Source organism: Lithobates pipiens, unplaced genomic scaffold (genome assembly GCF_037356315.1).
Source record: "Lithobates pipiens isolate NorthernLeopardFrog02 unplaced genomic scaffold, aLitPip1_a1.2 Scaffold_27, whole genome shotgun sequence".
NCBI classification, from domain to species: Eukaryota; Metazoa; Chordata; class Amphibia; order Anura; family Ranidae; genus Lithobates; species Lithobates pipiens.
This window is the reverse complement of record NW_027507788.1, coordinates 175,273,634-175,289,692: the sequence shown is the minus strand read 5'-3', so window position 1 is coordinate 175,289,692 and position 16,059 is coordinate 175,273,634. Positions and strand designations below refer to the sequence as shown.

The window sequence follows — 16,059 nt, the reverse complement described above, 5'->3', positions numbered from 1 at the left end:
GGAGGACCAAATAGAGGAGGCCATGAGCGCTGGGAAAACCAATGCAGGAAAGACACCAGGGAGAAACAGAAGGTCGTAGATACACAAACACAACTCCCAGTGGGGAAAAAGGAGTGCATAGCTAGGCCCAGCCTACTGGGATGTCTATGGCTGCCAAACCCTGTCATACCTCCAAGGACACCTACAATTAATATATGTCAGCTTGTTCAAGGTCAGAGCAGTATTAATCATGGTTTCCCAGAATGACAGAGCAGGGGATGAACATTTACAGAGCGTTTTCTTTCTTGGTGTAAAATAAGAGCCAAGAAATGTATAATATACTGATGGCGTCATTTGAGCGCCATCAGGGTAGCTCTGGAGATTTATCTCTAGAGTAGACCACCAAAATGGGACATTACTCAAGTCAATGCTCCCAAATCCTTCCTATCTAAAAAGGAAATGTCACCCTTCTATAGATCCCACAAACATTCAATCTTTGGGAGAATCGGTAATGAGCAGGGTCCTATATAGAGCGTAAATTGGCTTATCAAGAGCACCCTGGGACAACAGTTCTCCACAGTATCTATCTGAAGGAGAGGCCAAGTAGGAAATTGAGCTTTGGCAACATAACGTAGTTGAAGTAATGGAGAATTTCCAACCTGGCAAACGAAATGCCAGGGAGAGCTGAGGGAAGGTTAACAGTGTACACGCAGGCATAATATCACATAGTTTCAACACATTTATGTTATATACACATATATATATATATTTTATTGCCAAGCAGATGTTCCTGGCTCCAGCTAAAAGGCCTGAGTCAACGGGCTTTGACATTTTGTCAGTAGGCACATGCAGCCCATAGTGGCATTAGTTGGAGATGCTTCTGAGCTGCTTTAGAATCTGACAGGTGCATTTTTGACCTGTTACAAGCTGTGTTTGTATTCCCATGGGTTTGCATAGGGAGAGATGCAGTTTTGACACAAACAAAAGCCCCTTGACACAGCCCCTTACAATGTGGAAATGATGCTGATCATGTAGGAAAATCAATTTTGGATTATAGTTTCTTCCTCCCAAGATAAATCCACAAGACTTCTGCAGAAGTCGCACCGCATTCATAGATGGTAATCAGCTGGCCCTGGCAATGATCATCTCATGTTAGGTGGCCTATCTGATGTCTGTGACAAGACTGGGGGGGGGATAAGCTTTTTATGGCTGCTAACCTGTTGTGGAAGTTGAAAATATGCTCATTGCTTACCCAGTTCAGAGCTGCCCTCCCGACTTCCACACAGAGAATCCACTGCATGTCAGACTGTATAGGCATTCCTTGAGGCTAGAAGGATGGGAGCTGCCAATATTGACTCTGGGGCTGTCATCACTTCTTAATGATTGACTTGGGATATGAGTTCAGATTTTACTGGCTGCGATATTTTATTGGTTCACAAATCTGGGGTGACAGCCATGGAGCCTGCACCTTTAAAAATTATTTGTTGGAACCTCTTCCTGCACCTTCTTAACAATAATAATTGTCTTATTGGTCTGAAATTCAACCCATTTGACCATAGCTTTAAAATGAATCTAAACCCAATAACAAAGCAATAAGACCCCTTTTACACTGAGGCAGTTTTCAGGTGTTTTAGCGCTAGAAATGGCTCCTGTAAAGCGCCTGAAAACTGCCTCCCATGCTGCCCGAATGTGAAAGTCTGAGTGCTTTCACACTGGGGCGGTACTCTTGCGGGATGCTAAAAAAAAAATAAAAAAGTACTCCAAGCATGCATCTTTGGGGGCGGTTTGGGAGTGCTGTATACAGCGCTCCCAAAATGCTCTGCCCATTGAAAAGCATTCCGGAACCCCCACAACACAGGCGCTTTTAACCACTTCTTCGTTCGCTAGCGGGGGTTAAAAGCGCCCCCCCCCCCCCCCCCCCCCCCCCCAGCGGCAAAAAAGTACCGCTTAAACAGCGCTGATGTTTGGGCAGCCCCAGTGTGAAAATAGCCTTAATCTTACCAGTGCTTAGACCAGCCTTTCTCAACCTTTTCAACACAGAGGAACCCAGTCTTGGGGGAACCCCTGCTAAAAAGTAGTAATCTACAACTCATGATGAGTGATGGTCAGTGGGAAGAATGCGCCTTACACTTGTGGTCATTGGGAAGAATTACCTCCTTGCAGATAGCTAAAAAGATCAATAGTGTCAGTGGGAACTTATCTGAGAGGCAGAAATTTCCCAATGCTGAAGGAACCCCTAGCAACCTCTGGAGGAACCCTGGTTGAGAATCACTGGCTTAGATGGTGGCTGCATTCATATTTTTTTTTCTTTCCTGGCTTTTTCTTCCCTTTTTATTTTCAACTGGGGAGCCTGACAGCAACACTTCCTGTTCTGGGTTAACCATGCTCACTTACAGTAAAGTATCTATAGAGGAGCTGTGTTGTCACCTTAGGGCACGAAGTTTTAAGACTACAGAAGACCTTTTCTCTTTAATATGGCGGAATAAAGGAAGCCTTCCAGCACCGCGCTGCACCGCTCCCATCTTCACCCTGTCTTCCCTCTGGATTTGTGGACTCCAGCTCTGTGACTGGCCGGAGCCGCGATGACGTCACCCTAGCACATGCATGCGGGAGCCGCCAATTATAGCACAGGACTCTGAAGGAATGGCGTGGGCGTCTATTCCTTCAGTGTGCATGCGCTGGCGATGTCACTAGCTGCGTGTAATGTAAATATCTTGTAAACGGAACACGTTTAGGAAATATTTACACTACCTATAGGTAAGCCTTATTATAGGCAAAAGTAATTCATTCATGGGAGTTTACTCCTACTTTAAAGGTATCTGGTGTATTTAGAATGAAGTCATCCTAACAGGAAACCAGTACTACAAAAAGTTTAGGCTTCCGTTAAAGGGTTTGTAAACCGTTGTGTTTTTTCACCTTCATGCATCCTATGCATTAGGATGAAAAACCTTCTGTCATGCAGCAGACCCCGTTTTACTTACCTGAACCTGTTCTTTTTCGCCTGGGAACAAGCGCACCAGCTCTAACCGGTGTCTTGTGTCCTGATTAGATAGATTGATAGATGCTGTCAATCAAATCCAATGACCTTGGGGGCGGGGCTGAGTCTTGCTGTCTGTGTCAATGGATGCAGCAGCAGGACACGGGAGCCCCCGCACGGGTGTCCCAAAGAAGATCGCTTCTCTGTTGGGGCACTCGAGAAGAGGAGGAGCCATGCGGGCCGCTTAGGGACCCCAGAAGAGGAGGATCTGGGGCCACTCTGCAAAACCAACTGCACAGAGGAGGTAAGTATGACACAAGGGTGTGTTTAAAAAAAAAAAAAAAAAGAGGGTTTAGCAACCCTTTAAGGATTCCTCTGAAAATGTTCCTCGTCTAACCACACTTACTAATTTTAAAACAAATATGCAATTGGTGAAGCTGCAACTTTGAAGCCATGGGATCAGTACAAGATAGAATTTTTAGGTGGAGGTCATCAATAGTCATTGACCTATTTCTGCCAGCACAGATCTATGGCATGTTGTGCTGCTCTGCCTTCTCTTAGAAATGGGCAATTCTTTTTTTTTTTTTCTGTAAAGGGCTTTTATTTGTGCTGCAAACCAATGTCTGTGTAGACAAGAATGTATCCCTGCCCCTGCACAGATATGCTGTTAGGGCTCAGGTCTAGAGAGAGCTCTGTGGCACACTTATTTATGCATGCGCCAGTTTTCCCGGGCATCTGCGGGATTGAATGTGCAAAGTTGGCATGGTGGCACCTGAGGGGGGGGGGGGGGGTATAGGATTGAACTTCTGCTTTAATCTCCTCACATGCAGGTAATAGGCCTCTTCCTCCCTACTTTCAATGCAGATGACTCTGTCTGTCACTAATCCATTCTTCTTCAATCCATCTTCCAGGTCCGAGAGGTTCGCAAGGAGGAGGTCAGATACTCCGGAGAGTTATCTGGGATCCGTGCAGGGGTTAAGAAGAGTATCAAGCTTAAATAAAGTGTGTGTGGATTATATTGCATTATATTGTATATTAAAAATGTCTTCTATTTGTAAGTGTGCTTTTTGGATTTACATGTCCTAGTCAGACACTGGATTGCTTTTACAGGCAGTGGGAGAGGACATCCACCTCTTTGGGCTCTGGCAGTTGTAAACTGGAAAGCAGAGATCGATGGGGGTTTGTTTTGTTTTTTAAATCTCATGCTTTCCAAGGTAGAGGAGATATTGAGTCTAATTGATCCCAGATATCTCCACAAAGAAGACTTGCCATGCCTTATTCCTATTAAAAGTGTTGTTTACATTTCTTGTAAAAGGAATAAAGCTGATCAAAGGAAAAAAAACTTAGTGAAAAAAAAAAAAAAGCGCCCTCGTGCTCACAGCAGAAGCAGGTCACTCCTGCATATCTAAACTACCACATCACACGTGAGATATTGTGCAAACTTTATAGGAAGAGCAATAATTCTAGCACTAGACTACCTCTGTAACTCTAAACTGGTTAACTGTAAACATTTTTAAAGTGTTGCTTATGGAGATTTTTAAGTGCTGTAGTTTTGCGCCATTTCACACAATTGCGTAATTCTAAAGCGAGATGTTGAGTATCTTAACTCAGTGTAACATCTGTTCCCAAACAAAATGGGTTATATATTTGTTTTTTAGATTTAAAGTGTATTTTCTCCCCAAAAAGGCATTTGAAAAAATTGCTGCACAACTACCAATAGATATTTTTTTTTCCCTAAGGTCTCTGCTATAAAAAAAAAAAAGATTTTTAGGCCTCTTGCACACTGGATTTTTTTTTTTTACAGCAGCTGTTTTTTTTCTACACTGATTAAACTCTCCATCATGTTATCCTATGCCTCCATGCCACACATAGGCTGTTATCAGCAGTTTTGGGCAGTGGTGTTTTTGAGCAGTAAAAAAAAACAAAAAAAATAAAACTAGTGGGCTCTGAGAGATGTTTTTCAGCTAAACGCTTAAAAACGTCACTCACCAGCTTTAATGTTTTTGATCCATCGGAGGAAAAAAAAAGTAGCTTTGCAGTGAGTTTTTGATTGTTTTTGCAATGTCCAGTGTGCATAAGGCCTTACATGTAGGAGAGGAATGCCGGAATTTGCCTGGATGGGTAGTGATTAAAGTGGCGGCCAGAAATCTCATTAAAATGCTTCAGGAAATCTATACAGTTTGCTGAACATGCTGCTCTTAATGGAGCGATCACTTGTAAACAAACTGGAGTCACGCTGGTTCCTCTCCCCTCTGTGTACTAATCTGTACAGTGGAGGGGAGAGATCTTATGGAAGCAGCGCTGTGGGCTGGATCTGCAGTGCCTACAGCACTGCTCTGTGACAGCCAATACTCTGTGATACCCAGCCAATATTACAGTGGGGACTATATGGTGGTGGAATTTTCACAGGTTTTTGCAAATTCAGTTATTATTTGCAGATCCGAAAAATTATCCAATCTGTGCTTCTGATCCGACCCGTGAGTTTTTTGATCTGTTGCACAGCTACTGTTAACATTAACCAAAAAAAACCCACAAAGGAGGACTAAGCTTTACTTGTACCTGAATGCAGAGCCTACAGCAGAATTTTCTCATACCGCCGTTATGGGTGCTTGCATCACCTACCATGCACTGAGATTCTGTGTTGCTGTAATGATGCAGAAGCCGGCAGCTGAAACTAGTGTGCCCCAGGGAATGCAGTCTGGGTTCACAGTATTTGTAAAGCAACTCGCAGCAGGGGTCCGATGCCTCCCTCTTCACGGCCTGAATGTTTGCCTGAAAACAGAGCCAAAGATGCACATGACTCTTCTGTGTGCTCTGCAGCTGCCCCAGAGACGTGTAAACTGGCTCCATTGAGTGCCAGGCACACTCCCGTCATGTGAATTGGATGTGGAGAAACCCTGCATCCAGTTTGCGATTGTGTGAACCCAGCCTTACACATATGGTTTGATACAATAGTATAGTGACAGGGTTGCTTTATAAGGGTAGGTTCCTTATTTGTTGTACATTCTGTGTGCTTCAGAGAATTTGGCTTAGCTGGTGTCCTAAAATGTGAACAAATATCTGCTGGCCACAGCAGCCCAGATAATGAAAAGGGAAGGAGAGCTACATTAGGCAACACAGGGGGTTCTTTATGGATGAAGTTCTTATGCACAATACAAACATTACAGGAAATACAGATTGAAATCTCAGTTTTAATATTTACATTGCATACAGCAATATGAATAAACAAATTCATATCATCAATGTAGTTGCCCAAGACCAGATTTGGCTTATCAGACGGTCTACTCAAACTTGCTATCTCTTCCCCGCTGGTCCCAGTGCCATCTTTCACCTGTTGGGTAAATTAGTAGAGGCTTGTTGTGCTTTCCAGCAACTGACAAGCAGTATAACTGGTACAGATGCCTCATCATGGATGGAATGGCCAAGAAAACCTGAAAAGTTTGTGAGGGGGTTGCATGGCACATGATCCTATACAACACCTTTTCTAATCTTCAGAAGTAGTAATAAAGGGCCCTGACCCATGGAGAGTTATCACAGCGCTTGACTGAATTTGGAGTACGAATTGGTCTGCTCAATGAAATTTGTATGACGTGCAGTCAAGTCATTGATGATCTTATCCTCGATCTCTATACCCAAGCGCTCTTCTTCATCAGATACAAAAAGCTTAGTGTCTTCTGCGTTGGTCACGACCATTACATAGGATCTCCGTGTATCAAGCACGTTAGCCACCACAACCTGGTGGCGGTAGGTTTCCAAGGCTTTCCGAGCTCTCTCGATTAATATCTCTGGGTCAGTTTCCAGTTTAAAAGAAATTACAAATGCCTTGGGGGCCCAGTCTTTCACCAACGGCGAGAGCATTTTAGGAACCATCTTCATTGTAATCTGAAATCCAAAAAGGACAATTTTTGGTTGCAGTAGAATGAAGCAGGACTCTAATCTCTCTACCCTAACTTTATTCCTGTCTGAGACCCCAGAGTAGAGAGCAGTACTATCCCTGGTCCTATCATAACAGATGGAGCTCTGCTGTCTGGCTGTCACGTCTATTTGGGGATACACAGATGCCCCAAATCACACTAAAAATAAGATCTGTTATTACTTTTAAGGTACAAGCTCCAGGGCTTTCACCTGATCCTTTTTCCACTATTGGCTAAAGTCACTGCCTGGAAACAAGCAATTGTATGTCTGATGTTGGACGTTTGGTATACACATGCTTGTATCAAGTCAGTAACATTCCTAGGGCTTGTTCACACTAGTTGTGGGACAGTAAAACCACACACACACACATGCACCTCGCTTCCACTACCACCCCTTTTATGGCAGTGGTTGGGGGTGTACACATGCCACAGAAGGAATTTCAACTCCTGCCCCCCCAAATACTGTCACTGCTGACTTTTAATATAAAAGATACTTACCTGTCCAGCACCGTCAGAACAATAGTTCAGCAGGGGAGATTGCTAACTAACATCGGATAATTAGTACAGTGGCTACAACCTGAGCTTCAACAAAAAAAAAAACTAGTGGTGTGTACAAGGCTTTAGGCTCGATTCACACTAGCGCGTTTTTTGATGCATTTTGCAGAAATGCAAGGAAATTTTTTAACATGGGTTCCTATGGAACATGTTCACATCAATGCATTTTTGTGCCTCTGCGTTTTTGGAAAGGGTCGGGGACTTTTTTTCATGCAAAATGCAGCATTTTGCATGTAATAGAAGTCAATGGACCTGCATCAAAAACGCAAGTACCGCGTTTTTTCCCCCCCACTATATATATATCTGGTTGCTAAGCAACCACAGTGTAAAAAAAAAAACCAAAACGTGGCAAAAACGCGTGTCCAAAACACGGCAAGCACTGCAAAAACGCTCAAACGCAACATGCATAGATGTGAATCGAGCCTTAGGTAGAACCCACATGTGATTCCAAAATTAAAAGAAACTTAAGGATAAGGGCACCTTAAAAAAAAAAAAAAATAATAATAATAAATGTACTTAATTTATAGGTAAAAAAAAAATATAGCATTTAATTTTTTTTTAAATGGAGCCTGGGAAGCATTGCACCCCACAATCATCAGCTCACTTGTGCCATTGAGGACCCCTGCAGACTGTCAGTGTAAGCTGGCTGATCATACAGACAGGCAGTTTCACACTGACAGGCAGAATCCATGAACTACCACAATGCTCACCAGTGCCTTGGTGGATCATTGAGAACTACATAACAACAGCCAACAAGTATGTCGGTACTTGTAGTTCATTCATTTACAGAACTCCGAATGAAAGATGCTGCTGTGTGGGCAGTACCCCGAACAGTCGCACTCTTTTCAAAAAGTGACAGCTGGTACACAGAGGCAGCGGATGCTCAAGTGGCTGCAAGAGTGGGAACATGTAACATGTTCCCGAAGGTGAACTTCCTGTAAATCCAATGAATGAGGAGGGTCAGGGAGAGTACGTTTGGGGGAACTAGATGATGCTGGACATCCTCCAGCCAGGAAAGGAGTCAAGCTCTATCTTGCTGCAGTTTCTAATGCACATTGTGGGATGCTCACAGTGTGCATTGAAATTGGAGGAGCCTGTGCAAGACTGAAGGAGAGGCTGGAGGTCAGATTTAAAGTATAGCTAAAGGCAAAAATGTTTTGTTGTTTTTGGTAGAGTTAGAACCCCTGTCAGGTTTTTATTGAAGCCTGTCTCCCTGCTGGGGATGATTTACTAACACTGTCATGAGTTCTAACCCTTCCTCATTTTACTAAAATGTGCTTGGTATGTGTCCCCGATAGGAGAAGCAATGAGTGGACAACTCTCTGATTATAACTAAAGGAAAGTCTTTCATTGGGAACAAAGACAGCAGTAAAAACCTGACAGACTGCCAAGCCCTGCTCTATCTTGTGTCTTCAAGGACAGGCAGACATGGCAGCCTCCTTACTCTCCCAGGGCAGGTTCCATTTAAATAAATTTTTTTTCTATTATACAAGTTTAGGTCTGTTATTGATAGTAAGAGCCACAGGTACTAGAATCCTAAAATGTGCAGCTATGTTATCCGACTCCCTTGGGGCTGTTTCTAAAAGAACACACCGGATGCACAATGCACCATATAGATGTAATGTCAGGTGATGTACTCATTCAAATTTTTCACACTTTGTCATGTTACAACCAAAAACGCAAAAGTATTTTATTGGGATTTTATGTGATAGAACAACACAAAGTGGCACATAATTATGAAGTGGAAGGAAAATGATAAATGGTTTTCATTTTTTTTTTTACAAATATCTGATAAGTGTGGTGTACATTTGTATTCAGCCCCCTTTACTCTGATACCCCTAACTAAAATCTAGTGGAAACAACTACCTCCAGAAGTCACCTAATTAGTAAATAGAGTCCACCTGTGTGTAATTTAATCTCGGTATAACTACAGCTGTTCTGTGAAGCCCTCAAAGTTTTGTTATTGAACAAACTGGATCATGAAGGCCAAGGAACACACCAGACAACCACTTCAATATTGGCACTTTCCTCCCTTCCTGCCCAGGCCAATTTTCAGCGCTGTCACTTTTTAAATGACAATTACTCAGTCGTGCTACACTATATCCAAACAAAAGCGTTATCATTTTGTTCCCACATAGAGAGCTTTGTTTTGTTGGTATTTGATCACCACTGGGGTTTTTATTTTTTGCTAAACAAATAAAAAAATAGACATTTTTCTAAAGTTTTTCTTTGTTTCGGTTATAAAAAATTTGGAAATAAGTAGGTTTTCTTCTTCACTGACTGGCACTGATTAGGCGGCACTGAAAGGCTGCACTGATAGGTACTTATGGGTGGCACTGAAGGCACCAATTGGCATATACCTGGTGGGCGTCCTTTGTGGGCATCCTTGGTGGTCCTGGGCGGGCATCCGGAAGGGGGGGGGGGGGGGGTTTGGCTGTGCTGATAATCAGCGCAGTCCTCCCCCCTCCCATCAGGAGAGCCGCTGATCGGCTCTCCTTTACTCGCGTCTGTCAGACACGGCTCTTCTCGTTTACACTGTGATCAGACACAGCTGATCACGTGGTAAAGAGCCTCCATCAGAGGCGCTTTATCAAGATCTGTGCTGCTGTTGGTCAGACTGACACACCTCACCCCCCCAGGCAATCGTGGCTTATCCTGCTGGTGGTCATATGACACCCAGTCAGGATAACTGAACCACCGCCCCGCCTTCATTTTGCTATAGGCCGGGTGGGAAGTGGTTAAAGCAGGGTTAGGTTATATAAAAATATCCTACGCTTTGAATATCTCACGGAGCACTGTTCAATCCATCATCAGAAAATGGAAAGAGTATGGCAAAACTGCAAACCTACCAAGACATGGCCGTCCACCTAAACAGAGGCCAGGCAAGGAGAGCTTAATCAGAGAAGCAGCCAAGAGGCCCATGGTAACTCTGGAGGAGCTGCAGAGATCCACAGCTCAGGTGGGACAATCTGTCCACAGAACACCTATTAGTCGTGCTCCCCACAAATCTGACCTCTATGGAAGAGTGGTAAGAAGAAAGACATTGCTGAAATAAATCCATAAGAAGTCCAGTTTGCAGTTTGTGAGAATCCATGTGGGGGACACAGCAAACATGTGGTAGAAGGTGCTCTGGTCAGATGAGACCAAAATTGAACTTTTTAGCCTAAAAGCAAAATGCTATGTGTGGCGGAAAACTAACACTGCACATCACCCTGAACACACCATCCCCACCATCAAACATGGTGACGGCAGCATCATGTTGTGGGGATGCTTTTCTTCAACAAGGACAGGGAAGCTGGTCAGAGTTGATGGGAAGATGGATGGAGCCAAATAGAGGGCCATCCAACACCCCATACACACTAGATTTTCTCCAGATTTTTGTCTTCAGATTTACCACAACATGTAGAGCAGGGGCCTGCCTGATTCCATACAAATTGAAACTCAAGGTTTTACCTCATATTATATGGTTTTGGTAAATCTAAACACAAAAAATCTGCAGAAACTCTAATAGTGTGAAACCCTGTTAGTCTACAAAAGACTTGAGACGGGGCGGAGGTTCACCTTCCAGCAGGACAATAAACCTAAACATACAGCCAGAGCTACAATGGAATGGTTTATATCAAAGCATATTTATGTGTTAGAATGGCCCAGACCTAAATCCAATTGAGAATATGTGGCAAGACTTGAAAATTGCTGTTCACAGATGTTCTCCATCCAGCCTGACAGAGCTTGAGCTACTGTGCAAAGAAGAATGGGCACAAATGCCACTCTCTAGATGTGCAAAGCTGGTAGAGACATCCCCAAAAAGACTTGCAGCTGCAATTGCAGTAAAACGAGGTTCTACAAAGTATTGACTCAGGGGGGCGCCATACAAATTTACCCCACACTTTTCACATATTTATTTGTAAAAATTTTGAAAAACATTTATCATTTTCCTTCCACTTCACAATTATGTGGCACTTTGTGTTGGTCCATCACATAAAATCCCAATAAAATACATTTACGTTTTTGGTTGTAAGATGACAAAATGTGGAACATTTCAAGGGGTATGAATACTTTTTCAAGGCACTGTAAATACTAAATTAAAGAGCAGGACCCTGCTCAGGTGTAGTATGTAATGGATTACTCACAGGTGCTGGCCCCTGCTCGCTACCACAGTGACATCGAGATGAGAAGGGAACTGGTGGCACACCGCAGTTGCCTTCTCATATTGATGTAAATAGTAGACAATAATTCTTCAGGTTTGCGGGGAGTGTATGGAGTACCTGCAGAGGACCACTAGATGACTGGATTTTATGTTCTGGCATCTCTGATGCTGGGATGTAGAAGTCTGACACTGCTGCAGCCAAGTAGAACATGGCGTTTGATCCTGAAATAAAAGAAGGAAATTAGCTGTATATAAAATAAACAATTTAAGATTTTGGTACTAAGCATTTCGGCAGCAGGGGATCTCCTGGTAAAGATTATAACAGAACCAGAATATGGAGAAGACCTCATCTCCATCAACCACCAGTCTGGACGGGCAGCTCTTCTGATCCACTGCCCGCCTCTGATCTCCTCCAATCAGCATGGCCTTCTATACGTATCTGCCATACATGAGGATCTGAGGCTGTCAGCACGTTCAGCTGGAATACTCCCTGGATTCTGGCTCTCAGAATCCTAAAAGGAAGACGTCAATGACTTCCTTCTAAAAAGGCCAACTGCCTGGCTGCCTCCAGAATCAATACTATACCACTGGTATGGAAAATGCCACACTATTGCTTATCATGTAAGATATACTGAGACTAGCAGGCCAGGCAACCAGTGCGAGATCGCCCCAGTACACCCAGCCACGTGCCCCTTATCACACATCTAGTCAATAAGGGAAGGCTACCAACACCACCAAGGCTGACGATCAAATACTACTACTCACTGGCACACACAAAATATTGAGACTGGCAGATGCATAAATAGCAGTGTCAGATCTCTCCCTACACATCCAGATCTGTGCTTCTTACAATGCAGACAGCCAGGCGGGCATCACACTGCTAGGGTATGACACCCCCCCACCCCTGTCCTTAGCCCATTAGGTGGGCATAGCACTGGGATTTGGCATTCACCCGTTTCATTATAAGGAGCAAAAATTAAAGTGTGTTACATTTGTGCCTTACCCTGATCAGTGCCCACTATACTGAACACACCCCGAGCAGGAGGTGACATACTACCATTCTGCCCACCTAGAGGTGGGATATGTGCCCGTTATAGTGCAGACACCCAGGCAGGAGGTAATGGATAAGGTGGTGGGGTCACTCCAGGGTGTAATGAAGGAATACTCTCTGGTATAATACTGACTCCAGACTCAGTCCCTTGTAATGCACAACCACAGGCAGAAAGGGAAAGCACAGCCCCCTCCCCCCCCCCCCAATGTAATGCCCAACTAGAGGGTTGAGAACCTCTACAGCACTAATAATGTCTACTCTGTGCCACCCACAGTGCACACAGACAGTCAGGAAGGACAAGTAAACCCCAGGTGTGATTCCCACCTAGTGTGCTAAGAGCTTCTATAGGACTCATACCCAGGCAGGAAGGGGCATGTGGTTGGGATCTTCCACCAGACATAATGCCCATCTAGTTGACTTAGAACCTCTTAAACACTCATTGAATCCAAGCAGAAAGGGGCAGGTAGGTGGCTGGGAATCACCAAAGCTGGAGGGTTGAGTGAAGAAAGACTACACCTTCGCAGGCCCCCCAATTAGGTGGAATTTCCACCTAATGGGCTGAGAGCCTATACAGCGTGGACAGAGGAAGGGGGCAGTTAGCTGGAGTCACTCTCCACATATATTGCCCACCTAGTTGTCTGAGGGAAGGACGACTAAGCCTTGGCTCGGTGTAATGCCCACCTGGCAGGCCGAGTGTCTTTATACCAGTCCTTGGACCCAGACAGGAAGGGGCAGGTAGGTGTTTGGGGGTCACCTCAGGTATTGAGCTCACCTTGTGGGTTGAGCTACAGAATACTACACCTTGGCAGCCCACCCCTGGGCGTGTAGGACTTCTACAGCACACAGACCCAGACAGGAAGGAGGATTTGATTGGGTCACTCTGGGTGTAATATCCAAAGAAGATTAGGACCTCTATGCCACTTAGACAGGAAGGGCCAGGTAGGTGGCTGGGGCCACCCAGGTGTAATTTCCATCTTGTGGGCTGAGAAATTTTGGCCACTCTCCAAGTAGAATTCTTGTCTGGCGGGCTGAGTACCTCTATACCACCTGGACAGAGGAGAGGTATTTGGTTGGCGTCAACCTGTAAGTATAATGCCCACCTAGTAGGCTAAGGGAAGGAAGACTAAGCTTTGACTGGTCACCCCCAATGTAATGCCTAACTTCCGGGCTGAGGGCCTCTATGCCATTCTTTATACCCAGACAGGAAGGGGAAATGGATGTTTGGAGACACCCTCTAAATACAATGCACACCGAGCGGGCTAAAGACCCCTATAGCCCTGGACAGCAAGGGAGGTGGGTCTTTGGGGTCACCCCAGATATAATGTTCACCTAACAGGTGGAGGACCTTTACACCATGGAGACAGAAAGAATTGGTTGTTTGGGGTCACTCTGAGTGTAATGCCCACCTAGCAGGTTGAGGGCCTCCATATTCTTCCCAGAATGGAAGTGAAGATGGGCGTTTTGGGTCACCATGAGCATAATGCCCACCTCACAGGCTGAGGACCTCAATACCACCAGGGTTTGAGTAGGTACTACAGGTAGGAGCAGTTGTTTGTGGTCACCCTCTAAGTATAATGACCGCCTACCAGAAGTACTTCTATACTACCTGGAAAGGAAGGTGTGGGTAGGTCACCCTAAATGTAATGCCTGCTTAGCACCTCTATACCCAAGCCCCACCCCCTGGACATGAAGGGACAGTTGGTTGGGGTTACTTTTAAGTATATTACCTATCTGGTGGGAGGGTCACCCTGGGTTTAATGCCCACCTAGCAGACAGAGGACCCATATACCATATGGACAGGAAGGGGAGATAGATGAACAGGGCCATCCCAGGTATAATGTCCACCTAGTGGGATGAGTGCCCCTAAAGCCCCCCAGGCAGGCGGGTGATTGGGGTCACCCCATGGGTATAATGCCACCTAAAGGGCTGAGTGACTCCATACTCCCCTGGACAGGTAGATATTTGGGGGCCACCCCCAGTAAATGTAGGTATTTTAGGGACACCCTTCTGGATAGGTAGGTATTTGGGGTCACCCCCTTGGATAGGTATTTTGGATCACCCTCTTACCTAGCAAGATGAGTGTCTCTATACCCCCCGGACATGTAGGTTCTGGGGTAACCTGTGTGTAGTGGGGTCACCCAGGGTGTAGCAGGGTGTTCCCAGGTGTAGTGGGGTTTTTGGGTGACCCCAGATGTAGCAGGGTGATCCCGGGTGTAGTGGGGTTTCCCCAGATTTTGGGGTGACCCGGGTGTAGTGGGGTGCCCCCGAGTTTAGTGGGGTGCCCCCAGGTGTAGTGGGTTGTTGGGGTGTCCCCGGGTGTAGTGGGGCATTGGGCTGTTCCCGGGTGTAGTGGGGTGTTCCCGGGTGTAGTGGGGCATTGGGCTGTTCCCAGGTGTAGTGGGGTGTTGGGCTGTCCCCGGGTGTACCTGAGTGCAGTGGGGTGTCCCCAGGTGTAGTGGGGGTGTTACCTCTCACCTAGAGGACTGAGCACCCTGGCGGCGGCCAGTAGGAGGTGCAGGTAGTCGGAGAGGGTGTGGTATTCCACGCTCATCATTTGCCCCGCCCCCTTCACCCTCTCGTACTCCTCCAGGACTCGCACTAAGCCGGGTAGAGAGTTCGGCTCCGCCTCCACTCGTGGCTCCTCCCCTGCGGGGGCGGGCAGTAGGCGGAGACTGTCCAGCCAGTTCTGATTGCTGTAGCGGCGGCAGTAGGGGAAGAGGGAGCGGTGCCGGTGCAGGAAGATGACGGCGTAGCCGGCCCGCAGGAAGTACTCGGCTGAGGCGGCGCCTCTCCGACCGCTGCTGAAGTTATCCAGGAATCGCACGGTGCGGGACTCCAGAGGGACCTTCGTGCCCCCGGAGGTGATGAGCACCACCCGCCGCCCCTCCGAGCTCTGTCCCCGGGAGAACGCCTCCATGGACCGGCCTGCCTCCTCCACATCGACTTGTGGGGGCGCGAAATCCCGCCGGAGCTGCTCCACCATGATGAGACCCGACCTGCCCTGCGGAGCTGTCACCTTAGAAGGCGCTACTGCCTGCTTCTGCGTCACTTCCGGCGTGACCGGGCTTTCCGGGCGCCATTTTCGATTCGGGCAAATGCCAGTACTGTCAGTGGTGTGGCCAGGAGTTAGAAAACGCAGTGCAATGATCGTTATGGCCTGATTCACACCTATTCATTTTTGGTGCTTTTTGCAGATTTGAACGTTCCATAGGAAAAATGGACTGCAGTGCAAATCTCCAAAAAGCACTAAAAATGGATAGGTGTGAATCAGGCCTAAAGGAAACCAATGCGGATGTGGGGACCCATTCCCCCTGAATAAGTCTCCTTCATATATCTCACAAGCACTTTTTTTTTGTGTGTGTGTGTTTTTTGCATTCATTTAAAGCAGAACTTCGGTCATTTTTATAAACTTTCCATCTATTAAATCTTCTGCCCT

General features: G+C 45.8%; 2 protein-coding genes across 2 annotated transcripts in view; one reads left to right on the top strand and one right to left on the bottom strand.

The window, feature by feature from the left end:
* The window catches only part of UTP3 (UTP3 small subunit processome component), a 36,941-nt gene extending 32,927 nt beyond the window's left edge, over positions 1-4,014 (top strand). Inside the window, exon 16 of the mRNA XM_077457923.1 lies at positions 3,868-4,014. Coding sequence (XP_077314049.1) covers positions 3,868-3,957 — 90 coding nt within the window. The 3' untranslated portion in view covers positions 3,958-4,014. The remainder of the gene's footprint in view (positions 1-3,867) is intronic.
* Positions 4,015-6,127: 2,113 nt separating this feature from the next.
* On the bottom strand, positions 6,128-15,666 carry PPCS (phosphopantothenoylcysteine synthetase). The gene is made up of 3 exons (XM_077457919.1): positions 15,099-15,666; positions 11,691-11,794; positions 6,128-6,838 (listed from the first exon to the last, which is right to left on the bottom strand). The coding sequence occupies exons 1-3, from the start codon at positions 15,604-15,606 to the stop codon at positions 6,488-6,490; spliced, it is 963 nt and encodes a 320-aa protein (XP_077314045.1). The 5' UTR covers positions 15,607-15,666; the 3' UTR covers positions 6,128-6,487.
* Positions 15,667-16,059: the final 393 nt, after the last annotated feature.